Raw genomic sequence first — 16,040 nt, 5'->3', positions numbered from 1 at the left:
TAGTCAGCTGTTACTCACGCATTAGCATGCGCTGCTCGCCTTGGAGTTTCCATGCCAACAGATAACCTCGTTATCAATCTAAACACAAGATGGCTGATGTTCCGCTGAAACTCCTCTGACAACATTAATGTACCTAAGAGGCAAACTCAGACATCTAGTAACGTTGTGCAAGGATTGATTTTTTCTTGTTTGTAAATAAGGAGCTTTTGTCTTTTTAAGGGGTTTGAATCTACTCTAAACAGTTTTTCCCCACCACAGAATCCGTGTTTCTTGTTGTGAACTTTTATACAAGTGTAGTAGGGTTTTACAAAGTAGTCCGGGGTCTTTGCAACTCCTTTGCAACAGCGTGATCAAAATGTCTCGATCGCCTTCTCAAGGATCAAATAAGCCACCACGGAGTGGTAAGTTTTCAGAGATTTATGATTAGATCATTTCTCTCTAGGCGTACACTTACGTAAACTTTATCAGTCTATATATATATACATCGCAGTTCTAGATTAAGTGGTGATTTGCAATTGCTCTGGCATTTGGCAGTCGTTAAAGTTGGTGTATGGCTGTAAATGTACTGGTAACTCACTTCGGTTTGCAAACTAGTAGACACAAAATAATCTTGAATCTGATACCTGTTGGAAAGGCACATTATTGGAGTCAGCTTACTTCGGTTTGCAAACCAATAGACGAGAAATAATTTTAAATCTAATACCTGTTAGAGGGCATATTATTGGAGTCAGTTGACAGGTCACTCGAGTTTCATCACACTTGCAAGCTAAGAATAGCCATGGAACTATTGAGATAATCAAGAGAAATCTGGAATTAGATTGTTTTTTCCTTAGGTTTAATCTTTTTGTCTGGTTATAAAAGAAATTCACACCCACCTTACATCCATTCAGACTGAAATCGAAAGCCAATCATCAATTGGTGACCAGTATTTTCCTTTGAAGCAATTCAATGTGATTTAGATTGATTTCTTAACCTGGATTCTTGCTTTAAACACCACAATGTTTAAAAAGGTGTCAGTGATAACCAAGATTTTAGTTTGAAGACTCTTATAATCAATAAAGAGACCTAGACGATGTTAGCTTAATCACTGTTATGTACATTTAGGGGGACAATCAGCCTCTCGACAATCTGATAAAGTGGCATTGCAATCTGCAAAATCAAGTTCTGGTAAACACTCAGCTTTATCAGGTAAGTACTATATCTGAAATGTTTGTGAGAAAAAAAGTTAAAAACTAGCATAAGACAAACAAATACAATTCCATCTTGTTCTTGAGAGACTCAGGACAGAAATCTGGTATATCTGAGGCTTTGTCATCAGGATGGGTGAAAATGCTTGACAACAAGAAAATCTACCTTCCATGGTGAAGTGTGGAAACATTTCCTTACCTGAGAATTCTAAACTTGCTTGGCTTCTGGAACTGTTATTTAATTTTGTATTTGACAGTCACACATGATTAGGTTGACAGAAGTAATTTTATTCATTTTCTTTAACCCTTTTACTCCCATGAGTGATCAAGACAGAATTTTTCCTTACAATATCAATACAAAATCAACCAGATAAGTCATGAGAATAAAGAAAAATATCAATTTGAGGATAATTAGTTGATCCAATACTAAATTCTTTGAACTAACATTATAAGAATTGTATGGTTGACAGTAAGGAGAGTTACAAATTTGATCTGGGAGTTAAAGGGTTAAAATACAAGATGTGTAAATCTTGGTTACACACTCTCTCACTCACTGGAGTTACCAGATTGTAATTTCTCCTAACACTATATTAATGAAGAAAGTAAACAACCAATAAATGGGTAGTATTTTATTTCCTTTACAATACATTCTCATGGCTTAAATTGTAAAGAATTTTTAATGGAAATGTGAGAAGATAATTTATTCTTAGGTGATTGGGGTGAAAGTTGCATTTATTGTAACTAAGTTATTGAATGAAGAATAACCAATCAAGTATTTTTTTTTTCTTTAGTGGTTGAGTCTGTTGTAAATCCAAATCATAATCCATTCACCATTCCACACGATAATGATGTATTTATGCTACGAGACAAAGAGAGACAGAAAAAGAAACAGGTAATGTCATGCAATTACAGTTGAACCTACAGGTATTAAGCAGCACTGTATTAAGTACTCACCTTGTTGTAAGTAGTCAGTTATCTAAGTTCCAAATTTTTCCCCTTAAACAAGGTAATTTTCACCTCTATGAAGCTGCCACCACTATTAAGCAGTTGTGGTCACCTTTGAATGAGTCCCAACGACCTGTTTATATTGACTCTTCCAGCCTGTATGGGTCACTTTGAACAGAATCACTCCAGCCAATAAAACTATGAATAACATTGCAGATAAAATTGAATCCATGTTTCTCTCCTGAAATCAGTGCTTAGCAGTGTTTTTGAGAAAGTTTTTTTTTTTTTTTAAGAAGCGGTCAGTTATGGCACAAAATGGCACTTTTTGCTGCTTTTTTTTATCATTGGTGTTCTGTGGAACCTCAATTACAGTAACCAGTGACTTACCCTGTATTAACTCTTTGACTCCTACGAGTGACTAGCATCTAATTTCTCCTGACAATATCTCCCCTGATTCAAAAATAAAGGTCACAAGAATAAAGGAAATGATCACCAACTAAAGAGGCTTTTGATTGTTAAACAAATTCTCCTTGTCAGCACCTAAGGAAATGTATAGAGAACAGTATGGAGAACATGAAAACTGATCTTAGGGTGTAAGGGGTTAAGTGGTCACTGTGCCATTCCCCATGGGTGACTGCTGGTACATGTAAGTGAAATACTTACTTGATTAATAACCAGTTTGTGACACAGGAAAAGCTCACTGCTTGCCTGGTAAAATTTGAAAAAAGGAAAGTTTTTTTAACTTTCTTCTCTACAAGCCTAGTTGGTAAGGTAAAATGAGTATTCCAATTCTCTTCACTGGCAGGAAAGAATCCAGCAGCGACGTTTAAAGGTGCATGAAAAGACAACATATACATCACGCGTCAATGCCAAAACAGCTGCAATGAGGAAAATAGGTGACGACAATGAAGATGACTTTGTTGAAGAGGAGAAAAAGAAAGACAAGGATGGAGTGATTGCAGTCAAAGATGACCCTCAATTTACCTTGGCAATTACAAGAGGTAGATTTGTGGTATTTGATCTTGAACAACAATTGCAATGTGGTATATCAATAATTTAAATTGACTGACTCAATTCTTTGTCAGCCTTTTGTTACTAAAACAAAAGGTTGGTGTTTAGTTGCAATTACAGTAGGTTGTGCACTAAACAAAATGAATATTCGTATGTTACAAACAAGTAAATTACCCGTGATGAGGATGATAATGATGATGATGCTTTCAAATCACTTTCAGATCGCCATGTGGAGAAAGAAAATCTGGCAGATTTCATTTCTAAGAAAAGGGAGATGTTTCTAGTCCAGGTAAATACTAATCCTACAGTAACAGTTTTAGGGGTGGTACATAATACTGACCTTGCATCTTATTATCCGTATGGACTAACAAAAGTCATAGCTAGGGAGATGTGACTGTTTTCTAATTAAGGATAAAATTTCTATTTGTTGGTGCTTTCCAATTGGGTTAAGGCACATTTAAATGACAGGCTTGGAAAGGAGTCTACATGGTGTCTAATGTCCTTGAATCATGGACTAATCTTAGAAGTCCCCAGTGCTAGCCTTTTAAATGGTTTCAGTACTTATAAATCATGGCTGTGTCCTTTTAGTATTCTTTAGGTGTGAAGCGTGATGAAATGAGGAAACTGGAAGAAATTGCCCAGGTTAGTTATCACATTCAAGCCATAATTATTGAATTAACCTTTAACTACCAGAAGTGATCAACATGAAACTTCTACCCATAATATCTTTATTATGCCACCCTGCAAACAGGTAATGAGAATGTCCAAACTTATCGCATAGAAGTTGTTATCATGATCTCACACCAAATTCTCCTATTTAATTTTCAAGGAATGTGTTGCAGTTAGAAGGGAGAATTAACAATCAGATCCTGGGAGTTTAAGAGTCAAAGAATTTTTTTAAAACCTAGCAATCTATCCCATTTAAAAGTATCTAAAAAGGAGATCGAGGGAAGTAGATATATTTAGTGCTCTGGTCACTAGCTTCAGGTTAATCGAGCCACAGAAATTATCAGTTAATCATTTAATGATAATTATCATATTTGATGTACACACGTTCAGTTATTAAGTAAAGTTTTCATACATTGATCTTCATATGTTTAACTTAATAGGCAGAAGAAAAGAAGCTTGAACTTGCCGAGCAGTACCTTGAAGAAGATGCTGCAATGTTTGATGAGTTTTTAAAAGAAAATGACAAAAACTCAGTTGAAGCTATCAAAATGTGAGTACTATTTGTAATAATAATTTACTAGTAGAAATAATTTATATCTTGCTATTCATATCTTTGCTTTGAGGAAGGGCTAGCACTCAAAATGTCAGCTTTAGAGACTCTTTACAGTGGTCAATTCACAAATTTACATCATCAACTCAGTTGCCAAAACTGAATTACCTCTTATACTACCCCAGCAATGCAGCTTTCAGCTTTAGAGACTCTCTATAATGGCCAGTTCAGAAACTTACATTATCAACTCAGTTGCTAAAACCAAACTATCTTGTTATGTTCCCCCAGCAATGCAGCTTTCAGCTTTAGAGACTCTTTACAGTGGCCAGTTCAGAAACTACATCAACTCAGTTGCTAAAACCAAACAATCTTGTTATGTTCCCCCACTAATGCAGCACCGCAGTTTCTTAAGAAACATACCTCAATAATCTTAGTTTGTTTGTGTATAACTTGTCAGTCTTCAACTTAGCTGCAAATCAAGAAATTTTATATTAAACACTGTTGTTTTTAGAATTGTCTAATGTAAAGTACTGCATCTAACGCATAATAAAGAATTCCTACATTTCCAGAAATCCAATGTATGTGTTACATGTGCAGATACGTTGTACTTTTGAAAGTCTTAATCAATTCAAAGCTTATCCACCACTGGTATTTTTCTTAACAGAGCTGAGGCTGAAACAAAGCTTAAACTTGAAAAAGTGGCTGAGATTAAGAAAATCAATGCTCAAATGATGGCAATAAAGAGGTGAGATGACAGTGATATTGGAAATCATTTGTTGAATATACAGTTCATGTATAATTGTAGTAATCCTACAATGCTACAAAATTAACTGTAGTATCAAAAAAAATTATTGCACTTATTAAGCTACAGTTACTGTTAGTAATATTTAATGTCAACTTTAGTTGGTTTTTAACCTTAATTTTTCAGTGAAATATCTAAAAATGAGGACACTCTCAAAGAGTATATGTTGTACAAACAGTTCCTGGATTCCCTTACTCCACAGGTACATGTTTTTGATGCTTGTTATTTTTTATTAATTATTAATTAATCATTAATTCATCTCTGTGGTGAGTCTGTGATTGCATTAATTTTGGCTTAATTCAACATCTGTATAGGAGTGGAAAGATGATAAGAGAAAAGCCAAAGAGGAGAAAAAGGTAAAATTTAAGTGGAAAACTATATAAAGGTATTCCTTTTTAAATTTTTTTTAAAAATTGATTTCTTGGTGTGGTGGTCATATTTTATTTATTTTTGTTTTCCTTTCTTCACCGCAGAAGGCAAAACAGAGGGACAAAAGCTCAGTATCAAAAAAGAGAAGTGAGTGTATCTTAGTGGACATTATATAATTATGTATCCTAGATGTGTGTGTATGTTTTGTACAGTATGTTATCAGAAGTGCCAAATTGAGCTCTTGGAGATTGGGAATAATTATATATGTTTATGGTGGCTTCAGGGCAAAGAAAGAAAGCTGGTCATGAATTGCTATGTCTAGCCCTACTATAATATGCTTTTGAAATTTCAATCATGTATTCAAAAAAGACCTTTGGCACCTCAAATCTCAATTATAGACTCTCAACTTGATCCCAGTTTATTGCACCTTTTGGGAATAAGTTTTCAGTTTGGAGTTGAGTCTTTGAAATTCCGTTTTAGCATAATACAATATGTATACTACATGAATCAAGCAGAAGCAAATGATTTACCTCTCCTTAAAAACCTTTTGTTTAGTTTCCATAATCAGCTCTGACAGAAACTCCAGTCGTGGTAGCCGTAAAGAAAGTAGGGCCAGCTCTGTAAGTACATGTACATGCTGCTGATATGAACCTTGTAAAGTACCAGATCATCTTATTTAGCTTATGCAAGGGACTCTGTTATTCAAGAGACAGGCTATAATTTGGGTGCAACCCCAGCTGCCAGTTTCACCTGTTTGCTGGCCATTTTTCGCCTTTTAGCTCATCTCCTCTGACAGAGGCCCCAGTAAAAAGGCTAATGGCTAATCGCGATTCGATTATTTTCTGTCTACTTGACAATCAATATCTTGCCTGCCAATGACCTGCACAAGGATACTTGTGCGATACTGTTATTCAAGCATTTACACAGTGTATCAATTGGTATTAGCCTAATGGTGAATTCAATGATTTCATCCTTTCCCCAACATTGGTAGGCATTTTCTCCATTCCGTTCTCAGTACATTTCTTATACTAAGGTGCTGATAAAAAGATTTGTTTGAAAATCGAGGGCTTCTTTAGTTGGTGATCGTTTCCTTTATTCTTGAGACCCTAACTTGTGATTGCCAGAAAATATTGTAACCAACAATGAAATGCTAGTTCCTCTCTGGGGCAAAGGGAAAACAAAATAATTCTTCCCAGAAATTTGACTCCATACGTACCAAACGGAGTTGAGCCACATCGTAAATTCCCTTTTGACATCGTTCAATCAGCTCAAGGTGTATCTTAACTTTTCTTTTGGTTCAATTAAACAATGTACATGATTGTATTTGATGCATTTTACCTATACAGAAATTAGCGGGAAGTCCTTTAGTGAAGATGTAAGTGTACAAACAGTATGTATTTTTATTATTTTTGATTCTACCGTATTCACAACCGCACCAACCACTTGAGCATTTTATAGACACCATTACGTCGATATCTGTTGAGTCACATCTAAACGTGCATATCCGCATGTTCTTCTGGAAATATTTAAAGATTGTTAGAAAAGGATAGGTTTTTTTTTTCCCTTGACTGCTGACGTTTATATCAGCTGCTGCCGGTTAAATCGAAAAAAAAAATACATGCAGAACAGGTGTTGTTTCCTTTTTGCGTTTTTTTCCGGGCGAGTGGTGACGCGTGTTAGGGAAGAGACGCGCAATGGCAGGAGTGTGAATCTCGCACCTCGGGCTTGCCAGCATTTGCCTTCGCTTGCCTTGTAAACGTAAAAAAAATAAAAACACGAAAATTTTTTGTTTTTTTTTCCTACGTTTACAACTGAAGCTCTTTGCTTAGGTAGGAAGAGGCATTGCGAGAGCGAAGTTACATGTCCAAAATAAAAATTTCCCTCAGTGATCCTGATCAGGGCCTACAACACGAACCGCTCAATGTGCACTCACCACTAGCTTATAATAACACCTAATATCTTCATTAGGAGAATAAAATCTTAACTGTTATGTTTCTTTAATCCATAGGCAAAGGAGTGATGCAGAAGACAGTCCAGCCTCTGTTTACGAAACTGACGAAGAGGAGAGCGATACTGTAAGGGAAATGAACACAGCGCCTTTTCAACCTCGTGTCTAGGTCTCTCTCTTCTTCTCATCCCCTGGAGCGATTCTTCTCTCTCCTCAGGGGTCGGGAAGGAGAGCCTAAGCACGAGGTTGCTACTTTTCATTTTCCCTTTTTATTTCTTGTCTTCGCGAAGCTGTTTTGTCCATGTTGATAGTCTACGATCTGGAAAGTCCTCTCGCTCAATTAGAGCATGGAGGTTTGGTTATTGGAAACTGAGAGAGAATAAAAATGAACAATTAATAGATGGAGGGAATCCAAGTTATAGAATTTCTTGATGATCAATTATCTTTTGAGCTTCTAAAAACACTCTCTGAACCGATGTAAACACTTTTTGAATGACCTTTTTGCTAATATTCCTTACTTTTTGTCCAGTAGCTGTGTTGATTACAATTAATTTTAAGATTGTCCCTTTTTCATTTGACAGGAGCCAGACTTGTTTTTTGGCGATCCTCAGCAGCTTCTCGACATCTTTGCCGAACTAGAAGAACAAAATTTATCTCTGATTCAGAACAGTCAAGAAACCGAAGAAGCCCTGGAGGAACTTCGGCAGACAATTAAACAGACGCAGGAACGAATGTAAGTCCCCTCAGTTGGACTTGACGTAGCGTGCAAGTATGCCCTCATGATTAGCGCGGCTGGATGAGCGTTTCTCTGCCCGCAGGAAAATTGGAACGAGTCGGGGAAGAGAGTTACAGGGTGTCTCAGCTGAACCACTTGCAGGCATCACGGCGATTCGCGTTGCTCAAAGCCTCAAATTTTCTCACCAGCGAAGAAACCTTCATACTGATGCGTTAGTAATAAGGACCTGTTCGACCTTTTCCTAGGGTTAGACTTGAAGTTGCTTCACAGGGGCAGATTCAGGAATCTTTTATGTCGTAATTTAACTGATTTTCTTTCTCTTTACAGGAACCGCGAAACAGAAATTCTCAAGGGCCAGATAGACTTTTTGAATGATGCTATAAACAGAGAGGAAGAGAGAGCAAAGGAACTGGAAATGAAATCAAAGTACGGTAGTTTCTATCTCCATTATTCCACATTTCCTGTTTTGCACAGAGTCAACATTAATACACTATAGTTTATTTGCATTTTTGTAAGGGGAACTTAACCCTCTAACTTCCAGAAGTGATTAACATGTAACTGCTCCCTTAAATAACCATATATTATCCAACAAACAGGTGATTAGAATACTCAAAGTTGTTATCTTGATCCAAAACCATATTCTCGTAACGATTTTACAAGGAAATGTGTAGCAGCTAGAAGGGAGAATATAGGATTTAAAGTGTTAAATGTCTCGATGTCCTAGTTTCCCGTCGTCTCTAATGTACGTTTACTCTTGTTCATAACATTTTTTTTTTCATAATTAAATAAATGTTTATTCATCTATTTGATTATTTATTTTTATTTCCTTGCAGAATGTTCTCATATGGAGAATTTAAAGCAGAAGACCAGGTAACACGCCCTCTCTGTTTTGGACCCGTGGAACTGTATTCAGATAATTTTTTGTACACGTTATACTGTAGGATTTCGTGACAGCGTGAGCTATTGATTGAGGGATTTTTGTGATATGTAGCTGAATCTTGCCTGGCCTGATTACAATTCTCCTTTTCCTTTATAAGCTTTTTATATTACTGCCTTTTTTCACTACGTTCTTTTCAGGAAAAAATGCTTCAAACGTTGAACAAGAAAGTCGAAGAGGTTTATCGGAATTGTATAGGAGATAACGAGGCCAACATAAGGTATGCTATGGGTGGTTGTCGGTGTGAAAACTGTTTGCACCTGATATGTGCTCAATAAATTCTCTTGATGCCCCAACCATTACCAGTCCTGCGACATAGAATCGAAACAAAGGAACAAAGAAACAAGAAGTCCGTTCTCCCATCTTTACCTTTTAAGATGTTCAAGTCAACACGAATCGCCAGGAATGCGATGATTCATTCTTCTGTTAAAGCTGTTCTTCGCTTTAGTTATAGCCTGTTCCAGGCATTCGCTTGGTAAATGTTGTGCGATGATGGTCTGAGCTAAAAACGAGGGAGGTGTGGGTCGGGTTTCTTAATGTACCCGACCCAAACCTCCTTAGTTTTTTCTCTCCGCCGCCACTATCACGGGGCTTTTTTTCCCGCCCAGTTTTGCTAATCGAACGGCGGTAGCAGACTACTTCAGTCGCGTCTCATTGTTGGTTATTGATTTGTTCTTGTATTTTGTTGGCGCTCTTTGTTTCAAACAGGCTGTGACTGTAGTTGTCACTTGTTTGTCTGTTTGTTTTGATTGATCCCTTGACTTGTTTGATCCTATCAGCACCCTTCAGATGCTGACCAATATTGAAAATCGCCTGGAAGAGCTTTTTGAACAAATCGAAGTTATGCCACCGGACCGAGTGGAAATGGCAGAAAAGGTACGAGGCCTGTTTAGAACCACGATTGTAGGCACGCAATAGGGGATAATTTAGCTTTATCAACTGAGTCGATGATGTAAACTGACCATCACAAAGAGTTTCTGAGGCGTTTTGAGCGTTAGGGTTCTAATGAAGGGCCTATGCTTGAAACGTCAGCTTTAGAAACTATTTCCGGTGGCTAATTTACATCATAGTTATCAACTCAGTTGTTTCACCAAAATTTCTCGTAATAATACAGTTTCTGTAGAAACTTACGCCCTTATTTATATGTACGGAATATGATTTGTTTAAAATGAAAACGTGACTCACATGAAGATTTAAAATCGGCATTGTTCTTGATGTAACATTTTCGAAGGCTTTAACTGCAAGCTCTGCTTTGTCATCTTCAAATGCCTTTTCCAAATTAAAGGAACTGTCACATTTGGTGAAGGTTAGCTGCTTAATATTATTATGAAGATGACTGTTATTTGCAAAGATCTGTAGAATTGTAGTTATTTTCATTCAACGGCTTCACAATTACCCTCGTTGTAACACAGAAACGATAGTTATCTGAGGCAAATGGAGTAAATCCTTGAAGCTGGTAGTTGGAGGGGAACCGAAAGTAAAAAGTCTTCAACTTGGACTGAAAATTACGAAAGTAAATTATGAAAGATCAAAGAGTGATCCGTGTATACTACATGGAACTTTCCCTGACTGGTGCACTGTTCTCTTTTCTGTCATAGGCAAAAGAGAAAGATCGACGCTTACGTCTTCGTGAAGAGAAAATGGAACTACAAAGACTGCATCAAGAGGACCGTGTGAGGAGAGCCCTAGAACGAGCTCAAGCTGAGCCGAAGAAAAAGGTGGGCAATACATGCCATGTCACATGACCCTAAAATCTACAGGGCTGTTAATCTTACGTTGAAGCTTGTCATTGGCTTCGCTCAGAAGTTTAGACCCGAGAATAAGAGAATATGGTCTTTTGCCCTATGATATTTCACAAAGGAAGACTACAATTACGAAACCAAAGTAAAAACAAGGGCCAATTGTAACAATAGGAAATATCACAGAGCCAGTGAACACTTAATGTAAACACAGATAACGGCCTTAGCGCGGGAAAACGTATGACGGTGTCACAGTTGGTTTTAACTTTTGCATCTGATTGGTTGAAAGTGTGGTGTGGGTTTTCTAGTCTAATCGTAAAGCTCAGTGAAGGAAAAACTATTCAATCCCAAAGTTCTTTAAACTTTTTAAAAATTGCTCTGTTTTGGCTTGTTCTCATTTCAGACTGGTAAACCACTGATGTTCCGCTCAGAACCACCGCAGACGCGAAGAAAGCAGCAGGATGCCGACAAGAAACAAGACAAAGAGGAAGAGGAACTGAAATATTTTTTTACATAAAACTCTCAACAGCTGTAGACTCCTTGAAATTTGTTTCTTGCAAAAAAATAAATTTTTGTTTGTATTGAACCAACTGGGACGCGAAACAAAACAAAGTCACACGAGTTCGAGATAATTTGTCACTGGCTTTGATTTAAATCAAACTTTTGTAAATTGTATATACATGCATGTGAAATGTTTAATAAACAACAAGCAAATCTATGGTCCTATTGCACCATTACAAAATTCCTTCGTTAAATCGTGTGACATCTGCTGGTATAGGGCTTTCCGATTACCTTGAGCTTACTTTGGGCTTCTATCTTTGGGTCCGTGAAGAACTCATGAACTTGGCGATCGTACTTGATAAATCCCGGTGTGAAACGAGTTGAAAACGCTAAGATTCCCCAATCATGTTGTCCACAAACACGTCTCGAACTGATACATTTCCAAAAACATGCCTTCGAAACACTTTCACGAAAGTAATTCCCAGGAGTGCTCCCAAAAAGATAAGTTCCTTTGCGCGCAGCCGATGGGAAACTAGTGCCTTGGAGCTGTCAAACGCTTTGAATCTTAATTGGTTTTCACGTGACAACTGTAGATTTCCATCGTGTTGTCTAACCGCTCGTGTGGCGGGCTGGACTGCTGACCACAGACTAAAGTGAACGCGGTGTTAATTTGAGGAGAGTATTTGAGGTGACCCGGTAAACCATCACCAATGCGCATTGATGTATTATTAAAAAATAGAATACTTGCAAATGAACGCATTCAAACAGAACTCTTCTCCTTTTTTTCGAAATTCGATTATGAAGGCCAGTAAAATAAGTTTGAATATCACGTATGAAAGCACAAAATAATCTCAGAGAAAACAAGTATTATTTACTTCTTTAAGTTTTTTTTGTTATTATATTTTAAAAAAAAATTGAAGCAAAGTATGTTAACGACAGTTACCTCAATACAAATAAAATGACCTATTTAGACAAACTACATGAGGAATAGTTGTGTCATTTCTTTGGGACTAGTTTGTATGTTAAATTACCAACAATATATATTTTTTTATTCTACTCAAAAGCTCAAAACTGCAGAACGTACAAATGACAACCATCAGAATAAAGTTTGATCTCCAATTTCTATGAGAAAACGCCAGTTTACAAGTTAACCTTGCAACATCTCTCGCACGTGAGAGGCTTTTCAGTGGATAAAATTTATAGGAAAGTCCTAAATTTACATAGTAATAAATATAATACAAAAAAAGCTGACTGTAAATAGTTCTAAGAGGCTACTCTCTCATCTCTCCATCCTCTTCCTCTTCATCTACGCCACGAACATAAAGAACATTGTTACACCTACACAAAGAAAATAAACAACAACATAATAGCAATGTATTCACCTTCAGCAAATTATAAGAGGTCCTAAGTTGTTACTCATGGTTTCTTTAACCCTTTAGCTCCCACAATCTGATTGTCAATTCTCCCCTCTTGCAACTACACATTACCTTGTAAATTACTTATGAGAATTTGTTGTTCGATCAAGATAACATCTTCTGCCTGATTAGTTAGTGTATTCTTATTAGCTGTAAGTTGGGATGATGTAGGGATACTCTTAGGAGAAGTTACATGTTAATTACTTCTGAGAGTAAAAGATTTAAATATCTGGGATTGGCATCTAGCAATAATGTGGAAAATTAATAAAAAAAAAATTTATAAAAAAGGACACAGTACAAAGAGGAGAATGAACATGATAATCTTTGGACATTCTTAAAAGGATCTATTCCAAAGATAACCTTGTGCTGCTAGGAAAAGACAGTGCCACTTCAACTAACATCACATCACATGAGTACAATCTTACAGTAACAACTTACCTAATTAGAACTTCCCCTAAATTGCCTGTCAATGCACCATCTATAAACTCTTCTGTATTAGCAAGCTGTAAAAACAAAAAACACATTTTCACCATTGTATATGATACAAATTACACTACAGTACATGAACATGCACAAGCATGTGCTTAAAGCAAATTTGCTCACAGCCCATGTAAGTGGAAGCATTAAAGAAGTAGATTACATGTGCTTACAAATCCCTCAAAGTGGTTATTTGCATTATAACAAAGTTGGGACTATGAATGGCATTTTGTGTTTTGGACCTCTCAAGAAAGTCATATTGAGGCACCCTGTCTTATTTACATCCCGGTAAGGTCAGGCTTATAGGTAACAGTATAACATAAAAGAGAGAGAAAAATTATCATGTGTGTCTTACTAGTCAAGGTAATAGTAAAGGAAGGGGAAAGGGGATATTACAAACTGTATTTATAAACATCTTGATGCTATGGGAAATCATCATGGATTCTGCCAAAACAGTTGAAATAACAATTACTCTTGGTGTTTTGTTTATTTGAAATATCTTTGACTAGAAGTGAGAGTGGCTCACTGTCTTTGACAAAAAGTTTCCTGGTTACTCATACTTTCAAACATCTTTTCTTTTTTTTTATCAATTTCTCCTTTGCAGAATTCAGCATCTGTTTCTTTTTGTCAGGCAAGGGCAAAGTGAAACAGTTCAGCTTGTGACTGAAAGGCATGGCTAAACTGTACCAATGGGAAGCTCTGTTCATATGCAAACAGAGTTTCCAAAAGATCAATGGTCTTTAGCAGGCATAATTTATATTTCCCCAACCCTCCCCCTCTCCTTCTTAAAGACTGTTACTCACCTCCCCCTAACCCTAACATAACCCCTCCCCCCCTCTTGCTAGAAGCTTCTTTCTGTCCCCAGCTTTTTGGTCCTATAAAATCAAAGCTGGCTGCTAAGCTTTGAAGAAAATACTGAGATTCTCCTGCCAAAATCAAGCCTACCATAAATAAGGCATCTACCATAAATAAGCATCCACCTAAATATACCATACTTTCTCCAACCAGCATTCTTTTTTGAGCCCATAAAAACAAGTCAAGTTGGTGAAAAACTGAAGATTTCGCAGAAGATAAACTCACCTGAACATTCATGTATCCATCCACAGACACAAGGTAACCCTTGTATTCCATCCCCCATTTTAGTTTCACGATAACTGGCTTGCCAGTGAGCCCATTAAGGAAGGGCTTGGGGTTTAAGGGCATAGTCTGAGTAGGCAATTTAATGTAAAATCAGTTCTTTTACAATAAATACTTCGATCGTGCAGTCTGATCTTCTGATGAGAGTTGCTATAGGAAGGACTGTTGTCTGTGATGGCAACTGACAATTCAACAACCACGATTGTCACTTAACACTGATAATAACACAGCCTAAGGTTGCCTAGAAATCAGTCACTAATACCCATAACAAGGACTTCTATTACAGAGATGATCAAACAATACAATAAAATGTTAATCCTGGGTTCAAACCAATTCTGTGTTGTAATCAATGATGTTCAAACAGCATTTTACACCAGATTTAAGTAGATTTGGTATTTTTTAATAACAAGTCAAATCGTCAAAGTGATGAGAACAACCAAGTTAATGTAAATTTCTTTGCTTATTCACTATCCCTCTAGATCTCTGTTTTTCTTTATTTGCGTTTTAGTAATTCTTAGGGAATTACGACCTGTAAACTTCAGTTAAGACCACAGGCATTTCACCATAAGTGAGTGACATATCCATGATGAACATACAAGCACTTAATAATTCGTCAGAGCGGTAGTCCTTAAAGTTTTAATGCGAGAGTGAAATCAAGACTGGTTATCTGTTACCACAAGAGTTTAATCTGGTTTAGGTGAATAAACCTTGTGTCCCCACTGTGAAAACCTTCAGTCTAGCCACCTAACACTTAGAAAGAGTAACCACAGCGTGGAACAACCTAACTAGGAAGCGATCTAGCCGTGTAATGTGATGTGCTATCTTAGCATGCATCTGTATGCCATGTACAGGAAACACCACGAGACTCCGAGACTATGCCGGTTTTAAATCGTGCAGAGTTCGAAATAGCTAATCAGTTCAACGAAAAATAACCAAAAATAGCTTACTAACCGCCATGATGGAAGATTTGAGACAACCTGGTGCTGTTAAAAACGACAAAAATAGTGTAGTCAAACTCCAGCAAAAGCCACGCGCTTCTTTCTTCGTTGTCAACGTTGAGAAACGTATCGGTCAGCGGTCAGGACATAGACGAGTGAGGGACTGTGGGTAGTCGGCGCCTGGTTCCAGTCCATGTTCTTTGAATCGGTAATTATTTCACGCTTGGTAAGTATTCTTGTAATCTATTATTAATAATATTGTTATTTGTTTTCCAGAGATCAACAGCTATTGCAGTTAGTTGCAAAGTATAGATCTAAAAGTTATGATATGGCTAATTAAAACTGGCATTCTAAGCTTTTGATCTGCCAATTTTTTTGGCAGAATCTCCTCGATAATTTTTACGTAACTATGTTTTTTTCCGGTTGCTATCTTTTGATTAGTGCAAAACTTTTAAACAATCTTATTGTTAGATTTGGTCATACCGTTCGGTTTCATAATCAAACAGTTAAAGCTAATTAAGCTAATTAAGTTTCTGACTCTGTGCCGCACCTATCTTCGAATTCATACACAAAAAATTAGAATGAAAATGAAAATGTATGGAATCCTCGAGTAGATATGTTCATGATAACGCAGCAAATATCTTTCATGAAGGGAATAATTGTATTATTTCTTATCCAA

The 16,040-nt window shown here is 36.8% G+C and overlaps 2 protein-coding genes across 2 annotated transcripts; one reads left to right on the top strand and one right to left on the bottom strand.

Annotated features, from left to right (window-relative positions):
- The first annotated feature begins 91 nt into the window (after nucleotides 1-91).
- Nucleotides 92-11,632, top strand: LOC131789893 (cilia- and flagella-associated protein 100). Its single transcript, XM_059107076.2, has 21 exons — nucleotides 92-401; nucleotides 1,105-1,188; nucleotides 1,979-2,079; nucleotides 2,938-3,133; nucleotides 3,365-3,432; nucleotides 3,732-3,785; nucleotides 4,253-4,362; nucleotides 5,027-5,107; nucleotides 5,291-5,366; nucleotides 5,479-5,520; nucleotides 5,638-5,680; nucleotides 6,089-6,153; nucleotides 6,880-6,908; nucleotides 7,542-7,608; nucleotides 8,063-8,214; nucleotides 8,545-8,643; nucleotides 9,051-9,087; nucleotides 9,295-9,374; nucleotides 9,934-10,030; nucleotides 10,753-10,872; nucleotides 11,297-11,632. Exons 1-21 carry the CDS (start codon nucleotides 356-358, stop codon nucleotides 11,408-11,410), a joined length of 1,761 nt encoding a protein of 586 aa, XP_058963059.2. The 5' UTR covers nucleotides 92-355; the 3' UTR covers nucleotides 11,411-11,632.
- Nucleotides 11,633-12,421: 789 nt separating this feature from the next.
- LOC131789905 (small nuclear ribonucleoprotein F) lies at nucleotides 12,422-15,485 on the bottom strand. Its single transcript, XM_059107093.2, has 4 exons — nucleotides 15,375-15,485; nucleotides 14,367-14,492; nucleotides 13,248-13,312; nucleotides 12,422-12,732 (listed from the first exon to the last, which is right to left on the bottom strand). The coding sequence occupies exons 1-4, from the start codon at nucleotides 15,378-15,380 to the stop codon at nucleotides 12,666-12,668; spliced, it is 264 nt and encodes an 87-aa protein (XP_058963076.1). The 5' UTR covers nucleotides 15,381-15,485; the 3' UTR covers nucleotides 12,422-12,665.
- Between the last annotated feature and the right edge of the window lie 555 nt (nucleotides 15,486-16,040).

The sequence above is a fragment of the Pocillopora verrucosa genome, chromosome 11 (genome assembly GCF_036669915.1).
Source record: "Pocillopora verrucosa isolate sample1 chromosome 11, ASM3666991v2, whole genome shotgun sequence".
Taxonomy (NCBI): Eukaryota; Metazoa; Cnidaria; class Anthozoa; order Scleractinia; family Pocilloporidae; genus Pocillopora; species Pocillopora verrucosa.
The sequence above is the reverse complement of the archived record's forward strand: the minus strand, read 5'-3'. Positions and strand labels throughout refer to the sequence as shown.

Bases quoted from the DNA above. Each gene is read 5' to 3' on its own strand.
- LOC131789905 (XM_059107093.2), bottom strand. The intron at 13,313-14,366 runs GTGAGTTTATCT...TTGTTTTTACAG, and splicing joins ATGGATACATGAATGTTCAG to CTTGCTAATACAGAAGAGTT. The intron at 12,733-13,247 runs GTAAGTTGTTAC...TTCTTTGTGTAG, and splicing joins TTAGGGGAAGTTCTAATTAG to GTGTAACAATGTTCTTTATG.
- LOC131789893 (XM_059107076.2), top strand. From the start codon at position 356: ATGTCTCGATCGCCTTCTCAAGGATCAAATAAGCCACCACGGAGTG. The intron at 1,189-1,978 runs GTAAGTACTATA...TTTTTTCTTTAG, and splicing joins TAAACACTCAGCTTTATCAG to TGGTTGAGTCTGTTGTAAAT. The intron at 9,088-9,294 runs GTAACACGCCCT...CGTTCTTTTCAG, and splicing joins AATTTAAAGCAGAAGACCAG to GAAAAAATGCTTCAAACGTT.